Genomic DNA, 12,877 nt, shown 5'->3' on the forward strand with positions numbered 1-12,877 from the left:
GGGGCGTAACATTTCCGTCACACGCTTGAGGTATTCAGCCAATCACAATGCACTGGATAGCTGGCCAATAAGCGTACACCTCGCTTTCAGAACGATGAGCTTTGTAAAAATCGACGCGTTTTAGAAAGGCGGGGCATAGAGGAGAAACAATAATGTACAGTATGTGGAAAATAATGTGTTTTTTAAACCTTAAACCTCATGAACACATTTCATTAAACCAAATACACCAAATAATGTTATTTTTTAGCAACGTCATATGACCCCTTTAATTTAATGTGTGTTAGCAGTTCACGCACTGCTAACACACATTTAATGAGCTTCTGCCATGTTAAAGTGAATTTTACATCCGATGTTCCCTTTAAAGGTCAACTGAGCCTGAGCAGCCCCACCCCCTTTTTAAATAGCCAATAGTGTTTCGTTTATATCACAGCTTGGGCCAGAGCCTTTGAGCTTGGTAAAGCCGCATTTGACAGCTTATGACAGCCACAGTCTAATAGATTAGCCTTTTATATTCAGTATTAAACTGTTACTAAAGCAAAACAGCGATTATAATGATGCTGACGATGTGTAGTTTGAAAACTGTGTAATTTATGTTGGTGTAGGGCACCGGTGTTATCTCTTCTACTCGTTAGTGCCGTTTGTCTAACCCTTTCTCCTCCTAATCTGATCCAAATCGCTATAAAATATAGCATTCTTTGTAGAATTCAAATGGGTCCGATACATTTTGTGGTCTGTGCGACTCGCACATATGATCCGCTCTGTGATATTGTGCTATCCGGACCGGAGCAGATTGTTTGCGTGACACAACGCGAAACCAGACTTCTTTCGACCCAATGGAAAGCATATTTACTAGAGGTCGACCGATGTATCGGTTTTGCTGATTAATCGGCACCGATAGTTGATTGCTGGAACTATCGGTTAGCGACAAAAATCCATGCCGATAGTTTTCCGGGTTGCGTCCGAGCGGGAAACTTCAGACGCGGATTTAAATGCAGCCGACAGAAAATCCTGCAGCGCCACAGAGCGCCACTATTCACATAGTTTTCCATTAAATTACATTATATTTATTATTATTTATTTATTATTATTATTTATATTTATTTACATAATGAATTGTGTATTGTGCATTTTCAGCGAAACATTTGTATTTCTGTGGCTCTAATAAAGTCTATATGCTTCATTTATAGAGCTATAATATAGATCGCACTTTCTCTTTCCGTTTGCTCCGTTTTTTAAACGCCGAACTTTAAACTCATCTATGCCTTATTGTTCATTCTTGAAGTAAACTTGTGTCCGTTTGGTGATCAAATAAACTGTTTTAGACCGCAGCTCGAGTTGAACGCGATGCGTCCAGAGTGTGTGTGATACCGATGAGTTCTCCTAGACTCAGTGCTGCGCTTTTATTTTGATTAGATAATCATCAAGTGTTCAAGAATAGAAGCAGTTAAAGTGTGACAGTATACATACAACATCCATATGTATATAATTTTAATGCTATGGCCTTTGTGTATATATTTAAAGAAGTGCATCTTTAAGCATGACACTTGAAATGGTAACACTTTAAAATAAGAGCCATTTGTAACATTGAGATTAATGAAAGCTGTGTAAGTATTGTTCCTTGTTAGAGTGTGTTAATTTCAACATTTACTTGGTTAATTAATCGGGATCGGCCAGTGTGGTCCATCCTAGCTATCGGTATCGGCAAAATCCACTATCAGTCGACCTCTAATATTTACACTCTCTGAATCATTCCTTATTGCCCATTTCACGAGTTCACACTTTCGTATAATTCAATAAAGGTTATGCGTATTTGGTGTGCTGTCCAGGGAGAGGGCTCAGAGCTCGGCAAGACTCCCGAGCCCGGGGCACCCCGTCCTGTCCGGGGAGAAGGATCTGAGCTCGGACTGGCGTCAGAAGAAAGAGCAGGAAAGAGAGAGGGAATAACGGGCGCCGGAACCTGCGCCATTAGCGGGGGTGGCCTCACACCTTGGTCGACTCCGGGAGCGGGCAAAACATAGGGAAGAAGGGGGGGAATGGGGGGCGCCGGAGCCTGCGCCATTAGCGGAGGCGGCCTCACGCTTTGGTCGGTCCCGGGGGTGGGAAAAACAGAGGGAAGGAGATATGGAATGGTGGGCATCGAGGGAGAGGGCTCAGAGCTCGGCAAGACTCCCGAGCCCGGGGCACCCCGTCCTGTCCGGGGAGAAGGATCTGAGCTCGGACTGGCGTTAAAGGGGACGGCTGATGAGGGTATAATTAAAAAGTCGTCTAAGAGATGGATTAAGTAGGGTATGGCTTAATTGTTGGAGAGGATCCAGCAATTGCTTCTGATAACATGTCGAAAATTTTTGGGCTGCTTCTGCAGCCGATGCGTGCGCACGCTATCTTGGCGGCTTGTGGAGGCGCGCGCCGATGCGTCACCTGGAGGATCTGCTGGCTGACGCTCAGAGGATCGGGAGGCGTTTTTTGCTGGATCAGGTGCGCGGCCCAGGCTTGCCGAAGGTCTTCTGCTGCGGCCTGATGGTCGGAGGCTCATCCTTGATGGCGTGGTAGTTGGATCGGGCCGTGAAGTTAAAGGGGGGGACGGAAAAAGGGCCGATCATAAAATTTTCGTCGGTTTCTTTCTTAATTAGAAGATCGACCGTTTCGGGTTCAGCGAGAGCGGACTGAAGATTGGGGCAGCTGAGGCTTTGGGAGGAGAGAATTTCGACACCGGGATGAAAACCATGTGAGAGGCCCGACAATAGATAGTTAGAGAAATCAGAGTCAGGGTGATGAATCAATTCAGAAGATAAACAGGAGACATTTACAGGAGTCGATAAGTATTGCTTAGCATTTTTATTTGGAGCTTTCTTGACAGGGCAAATCAAGCGGGCGTGAGCGCCGCCACAAAAATTGCAAATATGCATGAATCGGCAGCGTTGTCTTTGGAGGAAGCAGAGAGGGCTTGTAGCTCCGCCTTGTTCAGACGGTGAGGAACGAGGATGCCGGCGTTTGAGAGCACTTGGCGTAACTTTGACATGGTCCATTTCTCCGTAGCTGGAGCAGAGGAGAGAGCCGAGGCATAGGAGGACGCTGGAGAAGGTGGCTGACGCCTGGAAGGTGAGGGTGAAGGAGAATCTCGGACGCGGGAGGATCTGTGCTGTCAAAGGTGTTGTCCTCGGGGAACAATTCGATCTCGGACATAATGCGGCGATTGGATGCACCAATGCTGAAAGTCGAGCGATAACGAAGGTAGGATGTACTTGGTTATTTATAGGAGTTTTCTCTTGTATTGATTGGATAAATGGTGTAATCACTAATGATGGACTGGCCGTGTTAATTATCTGTGCGTGCTCCTCCCGAAATTGGGTTATAAACATCACTTCACGAGTTCACACTTTCGTATAATTCAATAAAGGTTATGCGTATTTGGTGTGCTGTCCAGGGAGAGGGCTCAGAGCTCGGCAAGACTCCCGAGCCCGGGGCACCCCGTCCTGTCCGGGGAGAAGGATCTGAGCTCGGACTGAGCGAAATAGGAGACAGAAGGGAAAAAAGATCTACGTCCGCACCTGAGAGAATTTGGTTCCGAATGTTGTTGTTGGATACAGGGGGAGGGTCCAGGGCGAGGGCGATTGGTGGCATAGGTAGGGGCGTGGCTGTGGACAGACAGTAGGATGAGCGGGCATGGGGGATGGGGGTGGGGAAAGTAGCCGCTGGAACCGCCTGCGGAGGCAAGCTCGCGCTTGGAACGGTTCGGGGGGCGAGATCAGAAGAAAGAGCAGGAAAGAGAGAGGGAATGATTCTAGAGAGCATTTGATTGGACAGAAAGTTTGATGAGAAGATGAAGTGCAGGGTGACGTCATCAAAACCGCTGATTCATATTGGCGGAAATGAGAGACTGCTTATATCTTCTAAATATGAATTTTGCCATCGTTTAGGAGCACACTAGCTTATAGATAACTATAAGGCTAACATATTCATACTAAAAGCCAAAAAATGTCAATTTTGATTTCACGGGGACTTTAAATTTTAGGATGAGCGATCCCTTGAATTATTAATTGATATAGTCTAGCTTACCTTTACAAAGCTCATGCGGATGGTGCACATCTTGGTGAGTTCATAGACGGCTTCAAAACCGTGATTGATGGACTGTGCCAAGAGCTCAGCAAACTCCTGGTTGTTGAAGATCTTTAGGCCGCAGAGACTGGGAATCTTGCATACAGTGGTGGGGTGGAAACCATGGTGATAGTTGCAGTTGCGACTCTGGACAAAGATACTGCTGTCGCTCAAACATTCAGCGTATACCTCCCCTCCCACATAGTACAAATGGACTCCTGCAAAATATATGAAAAGATGATTGTGAGTTTATATTATATCAATATTTAGCTTATTAACAGCATTTCTGAGACAGGCCATTTCATCAGTATCATGTTACTATCATATCAACTCAATGTCATATTTTAGTGCTTTATAATAGTGCAATTCAACACACAATAGGTAGATACTGTAGAATAGTTGTTTTATGTAGAGATCATTTCAGTGACAAGTCAAACCTTTTCCGATGTGGCGTCGAGTGTTCTCAATGGTCGAGTTGCGGTTGACATTCGACAGCAGACCAAGGCAGAAACGGTTACGGTTGTTGGAGGGGTCGGTAAAGCCATCCACCAGTACACTGGTTGAGGAGGCCTGGAAAGCCTCTCCCACACGATTATTCAGCTCATAGTACACAATGGAGCACCAGTGTTTGGGTTCCGCATATGCCACAGGCTGAACATCTGCACAGATGGTTATGAACTCATTGAACACAAGCACACATACACTTACTCTATTAAAGTAAAGTAGTATGGTGTGAAAATTTAAATACAAGTATCTCTTAAGATCACCAAGGCTGCATTTATTTGATCAAAAATCAAGTGAAAACAGTAATACTGTGAAATATTACAATTTCAAAAAAGTGTTTTCTATTTTAATATATTTTAAAATGCAATTTATTCCTGTGATGCAAAGCTGAAAGTTCAACCATACTAATAAGCAAAAATGACTTTAGATAAACTAACAATTGTGCTTCATTGTGTTTTTTATTGCTGAAGAGTGTTGAACCTTCTTCTCCTGTGTTCTACTGTACAGACGTGAATTTACTTTTCCTTCAGCCTGAGGTTTATTCATTACACTTTTTGGTTTGAAAGGGCTTTTACATTTGCTATAAATAGAACTTCTTATATTAAAAACAATCAAGCCCTGCTCATATTTAAAAAGTAATGTGAAACAAACGCAAAAGTAACGTAACGCATTACTTTCCATAAAAAGTAACTAAGTAACGTAATTAGTTACTTTTTTAGGGAGTAACGCAATATGGTAATGCATTACTTTTAAAAGTAACTTTCCCCAACACTGATTATCAATGTTGAAATCGGTTGTGCTGCTTAATATTATTGTGGAAAAACATGTTTTTTTTTTCTTTAAGATCAAAAGAACAGCATTTATTTTTTATTTGAAATAGTAATATTTTGTAACATTATAAATCTTAACTATCAAATTTAAACAATTTAATGCATGCTTGCTGAATAAAAGTATTATTATTATTATAAAAAAAAAAAAACTTACTGACCCCAAACTGTTGAACAGCAGTGTGTATTTTTAATATTAATATTTATATTTTGGCCTTTTAAGACAAGTTGGCAATTTCACAGGCTAGCATGCTTTATATTATTATTATATGTTTTTTTACTGTATTGGCACAACCTCCAAAACATGTTATTTTGCTATTTTGGAATATATTAATTCACCTTTACTGCTGGATTGTGTCTTTGAATGTGATTAAGCAATATGATTTACAGATTTAGACTTGCATCTCATCTCTTACAGCAGAGGGCATATCAATTTTACTAGGGTATTTTATATGAGGTCACTGTTGCTAGGCTATTAATGGTAACACTTTAGTAACAGGCTGCAGTGATTGGTTATTACCCTGCAGTATTCAAGGGCCAACAAAATACAACCAAATCAGCATAATACAAGTGGGATAGCTGTCGGTATCAAATCCCACCACAGTGCAAGCAAACTTGTGGGTCCCATAAAACACCAGTCATCAAAATGTCCTCTTTCTGTTATCCACAGCTCAGCTGTGCCAACTGTGCAAATCCCAAAGAGAGGGTAACATGTTTATCTATGGCATATTTCTACCCAGCTTCCTCTGGTCTGTGACACTGGGCCACAGGTGTGTTTTGTCTACTCTTTTCCCATTAGCCTATCACAATAGAAGTGAGCACTCCACAGGATGCAGCTTGAGTGTGCATCCCAAAATTCTGATGGTACCACAACTTCCACAAATATTTCAACAGCTTGCCTTCTCTCCGCACACCCCCCTCACCTCCTGTGTGTCACTACATACAAATGGTATATTGAATGTGCTGCATAAGGAAATGATTGGAATCATTGATTCTGAAGTGCAGGGCTATTTTCATGCCATAAACACGAATGTGTGTGTTAAACATTGTGTTAAGACTATTTTTTGCATAAGAAATAAAAATGGGAAAGTAAACCCTGCAATTAACCCATATTAAAGGTGTTTATAGCATTCAGGAAAGTAATGTATGCAGTGTTCATTTAAGCTATTGCTGACTAACTGTAAACAATGAGCCATAGTCAATACTAACTCAAAGCCCAACAGTGCTTAAATAACTAATGGCATAATAGAAATAAACAAAACAACAAATTTCATTATCCAAACAAATGAAATAACAAATATTCAATATCAGTCTATGAACAAAACGCACAAAAAAATAGCAGAGGGTGCACATCCCTAGTTGTCCTAAACATGAGAATGCTTTATATTATATATTCTTTAAGCAAATGTATGTGCTCACATAGTTTACTGGCTTGTAATGACAGATGTCTTTGCTGCTTAATGCATTTCAGACATGTTTTCCCAGCACATACTTTACATTTTATGGTTATATTGTTCTGACAGCAAGCAAAACTCCGTTAAACTTCACTGTATGAGTGGAAGCACACATACAGGTTTCAAACAGACAGAACACAGCAGAGAACTGAAGCACAATAATTATGACTAAATATTGTTGCTGGACATTCAAAAACATTTCATTATGAAAGCAGTAACTGTAAAGTTATCGTAACAAATATAATTGGATATAAATGTAAAAATTTACAAAATCTTACATTTACATGTTACTGTGTGTGTGTGTGTGTGTGTGTATATATACAGTGGGTACGGAAAGTATTCAGACCCCCTTAAATTTTTCACTCTTTGTTATATTGCAGCCATTTGCTAAAATCATTTAAGTTAATTTTTTTTCCTCATTAATGTACACACAGCACCCCATATTGACAGAAAAACACAGAATCGTTGACATTTTTGCAGATTTATTAAAAAAGAAAAACTGAAATATCACATGGTCCTAAGTATTCAGACCCTTTGCTCAGTATTTAGTAGAAGCACCCTTTTGATCTAATACTGTATATATATATGTGTATGTATATATATATATATTTGTTGTTGTTTGTTTTAAACTGTCCTTCTACTTCAAAACTTTGCAGAATTTTGTAACATTTACATTTTAAATCTTTTCTGCACATGTAGAGCACAGCCTGCATATGTACGTCCACTTAATTTGTTTTCTTAACCTTCAATTTGAACATTGTTTGATAACACTTAGCAGGATGTGGAATAAAATAGAGAAAATTAATAAATTATTAAAGTTACTGTTTACCGTTATTCAAAGAACAACATTATTTTCTGATATTGTATAACCGTAACTTAATGTATGCAATTTTGTTCATAATCACATGACATACTTTGCTGCAAGATTAACCATATTTAAAGAACAAAAAGTCAGATTGTCTGCACCTGTGTGTGTGTCAGAGTATGTTTGTGTTTGGACTTCCTGCACCTGCAGTGTGGGCAGGCAGCTGCTGATAGCAGTAAGGAATGGGCAATATCTTTGCCGGAGTGGCTGAAGCTTAGTGTGGTGTCTCATTTTAGTGAGGTTTTATAATTCAAATGGAGTGTACCTGGTTGGTTGCTGAGCTCCAATGGCAGGTTCTGAGCTAGCAGGTTAGTGTCCATTGGCTGGGGACAGTCCTGTGTCATTGGCTCCTCTGGGGGTATATAAGCAGATGGAGGGGTTTCTTTTGAATCAAAAAAAAAAAAACAGACAAGAGATGTAGATAAATAAAAAGATAAATATTATCCCAAAGAATACACATAGCTCTCAATACATACAATATAAATATAGCACAGCAAGTCTTGTTTTTTAAATTCATATTTGAAAAAAACTAAATCAATATTGTGTTTCCACTATTTTCCAAAGGAGGAAAAAAGGGAGAGATTAATCTCAGCAGTCAGAAGTGAGAAAGATGTCCAATTTGCAGTCACTCCCTTAGAAGCAGTAGAAACACCATGGTAGTGTGTTGTCGACTAGTTTTGTCTTTTTAAATTCCATGTTAATAACAACAAAGTAAAGTTGTATAAATACATTAATTAAAAAAATCTAACTCTAAAATACTTCTGCTAATACTGCTAAATTTACAATGCCAGAGTCTGTGTAAGGATTCCATAAAATGTACCTTTAATTAACAGTCTTCTACCATAAAAATGAATATTCTCTTCTTAAAAGGTACAATTACAAGGTCTCTCGATAAGTCAAGTCAAGTCAAGTCAAGTTTATTTGTACAGCGCTTTTCACGATACAAATCATTGCAAAGCAGCTTTACAGCAAATTAAGTTTCTACAATATTAATAAGCAACCAAACAATGTGTCTGTTGTTTAATAAGCAACCAAACAATGTGTCTGTTGTTGATAAGCAAACAATGTGTCTGCTCAAAAAATAAATAACGCATCTGATATTATTTGCAGTACCTTAAAGTATAATTTCAGTACTATATTATACATGAATATAGTAATCACACAAGTAATTTGGTACAACTGTACCAAAGCACAAGATAATTATTTATATTTTACACATTTGAAATGTACTTTCCTTCAAATCAAACGCATGACATTGCACCATGCTCTATGGTTTTGTCTCAAAACATGAACACATTGATCACAATTACATTGATCATAAGTGACAGTATAACTTCTATAATGTTGGCAAAGATGACTTTAAATAAATGCTGTTCTTTTGAACTTTCTATTGATTAATCCTGAAAGAAATGTATCAGTTTCCACAAAAATATTTCAACATTGATAATAAAAAGAAATGTTTCTTGAGCAGCAAATCAGAATATTAGAATGATCTCTGAAGGATCATGTGACACTAAAGACTGCGGTAATGGCTGCTGAAAATTCAGCTTTGCATCACAGGAATAAAATATACTTTAAGATATAAAGAAATACAATAAAAAAGTTGTAATTGTAAAAACTGTCAAAATATTTCACAACATTACCTTGTTGTATTTTTGATCAAATAAATGCAGCTTTGGTGTGTGAATAAAACACTTCTTTAAAAAACACAAAAAATCATAGTAATTTTGATTGTTACAGTAAAGACACTGAAAAATGAATAGCATAAGTGCAGTTCACCTGGCATCTGAAAAGGGCTAGCTGGGTCCGAGCTGGATGGTGAATGGGGGAAGGTGGCTATACTGCCTGTGCCACTGTTGGGCGAGCTGGGGTAGCTGTTGGTCGGGGAGTTCGCTGTGAAGGGAAGGGTGTTCGCTGGCTGCTGTTGAAAGGATTCAGGGAAGGTGGCATTCTGAGGCATAGGGGGTTCTGTCTGATGGAGTGGGTTACGGAAGCGTGGCAGCATAGAGAGTTTAGCATTGAACTCGCTGTTTCGTGGCACCAGCACAGATGGCAGCACTGTAGGAAGAGAGGAGAAATATGCCAATCATAAGCAATCAGAATGGAGTAGGTGACACGAGAATCCATTAGATTTTGACTTTTGAATGAGATATGAGTTCATGTATGGCTATACACACCCTGTGACCACCAAAGCAGAGCATATCTGACTAACTACAGTACACCATAATCACTGATAATAAGAAAATCCTACAAGACGTATACTGAAAAAATATATATATAACCTAAGTAAGCAGCATATCTGCACTACTAGCCAAATTTTCTTTTCTTGTTTATGGACATGACATAGACACACAAGAACTAATGAAATCCTGAAATGTCCCGCCAAAACAAACCTGATAGCTCTTATCATTAATCACCATAGTGATTTGGAGCATTTTTTATGTACTGGCTAAATAACTAATTTCTAAAATTTCTAAAATAAAATAAAAAAATAAATAAAATAAAATAAATAGAAATACTCAATAAGCACCAAAAATATATCAATGAAACAATAAAATGACATTTCACCCAAGTATGACTATTCTGTCATCATTTACTCACCTTCATGTTTTTACAAGCCTCTATAGCTTTTCTTCTTCTGTGGAACAGAACAAAAAAATATATATTTTGAAGAATGTTTCAACTGTTTATGTCCACAATGAAAGTCAGTGGGGTCCAAAACAACTGTCACTGTATGGACAGAAAACACTGAGGTATTTTTCAAAATATCTTCAATGATTCACAGAAGAAGAAAAAAAAAACATGCATGAATATTTGGAACAACACAAGGGTGAGTTAATGATAACAGAATATTCATGTTTTGGTATACTTCCCTTCAATTCCCTTTAATTATTTATGATTATCTTTAGTGTTGTTTTGTTGTCCACTATTTTCATTATTTTTGTAAAATATGCAAATTGCCTATCTCATCCAAGAGTCATATTCACAGTTGTCACACACGCCTGTACTCTCTAAAAATAGTAGAGCAATAAAATGTGGTAACTGGTGTTTCTGCCTATGTTGCCCACATACTTTTTTTTATTCATACAGGCTAATAGTTTTAGACATTTGCACTGAGATTGGGAACATGTATTTCAGGGATATCGCAATGAGTATTCTTAAACAATGGATGTGGTCAGCGTGCTGCCGTTCTGGAGAGGAGGGGAAAGACAGGTGTCCAGACATCCATAGGCCTGCCCTACACAAGCGTGTGCAAGGCGGGCAACCAGTCTTTCCTGCTATTGTCTGTGTGGGTGACAGGAGTTCCTGTAAAACTCTTCCTCTATACAGCCACATGTTTCATCCTCCACACAGGCACACACACATACACACAAAAGTGTACACAGACCCTGAACAAAGCCCTCATTCTGCCCCTGCCTGGAATTTCCTGTTCCTGCTCTCATAATGTGCGCGCGCACACACACACACACATACTATGGACAGCTGTTTCTGTGTTGTCAGCTGACCCTCATCTTTTGCTTAGCCAACAAGAAGGGGGCTGTGCGTTTGAAGTCCATTCTTTCACCATAAGCAGAGGTAAAGAAAATGTTCTTGTTTCCCATTTAGACACACACAAACACAGAGCACAGAAGGTTTTTAGACTCCACCGTTTTCTCTCAAGTGGTATCAGGATCAAACAAACTAGAAAAGCACCTGGCAGAGGCCAGAGAGAGATATGGAAGGGGAAGGACAGAAAAAGAAAGAGACCATCTGCAGGAACCACGGGAAAGGAAAACTCAGGAACATGCATGGAAGAAGGTACATATGGGCTATATAATCCATATGGGATTCACTGACAGGATGATTTTTCTCAATTGTTAGCTCTACCAGATGATAATATTCCATTTGTTATAAGAACGCCCTGTCATCTTGAGCTCTTTAAGTCGAGTGGATGCTGAAAGGCTGTTGTTTTTGTAGTTCGTCAGCTGGGTAAAAAAAATGCTCTGAAAATGATTCCAAAGGAATTGTTGCTCTGTGTTGTTATAGTTGAATGATTATTAAAACGTTATTGTTACATTGTTATCGTCTTTGATGTGAATGGGCCTTAAGACTTATGTCAGTAGTAATTGAGTGCTTTTAAAATATTAAAATATCTTAATATGTGTTCGGAAGATAAATGAACGTCTTACGGGTTTGGAACATCATGAAGGTGAGTAATTAATAGGGGTGCGCCGATCCGATATTCAGTATCGGTATCGCTTCGATACTGGCATTTTCTGCTAGTTCGGGGTATCAGTCAGACTAGACCGATCCAAATCCGATATAGTGCGTATACTATTCTGTGTTATTATTAAGCCCCACGAAAGCCACAAAAACATTATAAAGCACCATAAAGTTTTTGTGCACTATATTTCAAGTGTTCTGAAGTAGTTCAATAGTTTAATGTGAGGTACAAATGATAAATGAATATTAAAGTCAAGTTCACGTAAACTCTTCTCTCCACTGCGGCTGTCTGTCATCCTCCATTCAGCATTCAGACTGCGTGTCGCGTTCGGTTACGACAGTCAAGACGATGAAGCTCTCTCCAAGATGATTAAATGTTCCTAATGTTATATTTGATCTGTAAATAAAGATAAATGGTTTTGCATAAAAGGAATTTATCTTGCTGGAGTTTCATGCTGTTTCTAAATCGTGTAAATTTCTACCGGATATCTGGTTGGATCACAAGACTGGAGTAGAGATCACTATGAATTGCTCTTCACGAGCACAGTAACTGAAATTTAAAACCATTAAAAGAAAAGGCTCAATAAACTATTTAATACACTACGCATCAATATCTCTTCACTTTGTGCTTTGAACTTCTCTATGCGGAGCACTGCGCGGTGTGACTCCGTGTTGCTTCAAGCGCGTCATTCTGCGCACGGGATGCGCATAAGCGCTTTGAGCCGCTCTGTATTTGTAGCCTTTAGTATCATAATACTTTTGCGCAATGAAAGATTATTAATAGCCTTTCTTGTTCGTCTTATCTATCATATGTTGCTGCCTCATTACTCTGCTATAAATTTAAAAGAAATGTCTTTTAATTTATACAGTAGTCAACATTTGAAGTGGATCAAAAAAGTTAATCAAAGTTGTCCTAAGACAAGAACGGA

The 12,877-nt window shown here is 39.0% G+C and overlaps 1 protein-coding gene across 4 annotated transcripts in view; it reads right to left on the bottom strand.

The window, feature by feature from the left end:
* LOC107654915 (mothers against decapentaplegic homolog 1-like) overlaps nt 1-12,877 on the bottom strand; it is a 58,121-nt gene that overhangs the window by 31,137 nt on the left and 14,107 nt on the right. For 2 of the 4 annotated variants that reach the window (XM_016442249.1, XM_016442232.1), the window contains exons 3-6: nt 9,525-9,803; nt 8,011-8,127; nt 4,533-4,754; nt 4,057-4,313 (exon numbers count right to left, since the gene is read on the bottom strand). In XM_016442249.1, the coding sequence (XP_016297735.1) occupies nt 4,057-4,313; nt 4,533-4,754; nt 8,011-8,127; nt 9,525-9,803 (875 nt within the window). The remainder of the gene's footprint in view (nt 1-4,056; nt 4,314-4,532; nt 4,755-8,010; nt 8,128-9,524; nt 9,804-12,877) is intronic. The other 2 variants (XM_016442240.1, XM_016442257.1) reach the window with 2 other exon arrangements.

The sequence above is a fragment of the Sinocyclocheilus anshuiensis genome, unplaced genomic scaffold, assembly GCF_001515605.1.
Source record: "Sinocyclocheilus anshuiensis isolate Anshui unplaced genomic scaffold, SAMN03320099.WGS_v1.1 scaffold1231, whole genome shotgun sequence".
Classification (NCBI taxonomy): Eukaryota; Metazoa; Chordata; class Actinopteri; order Cypriniformes; family Cyprinidae; genus Sinocyclocheilus; species Sinocyclocheilus anshuiensis.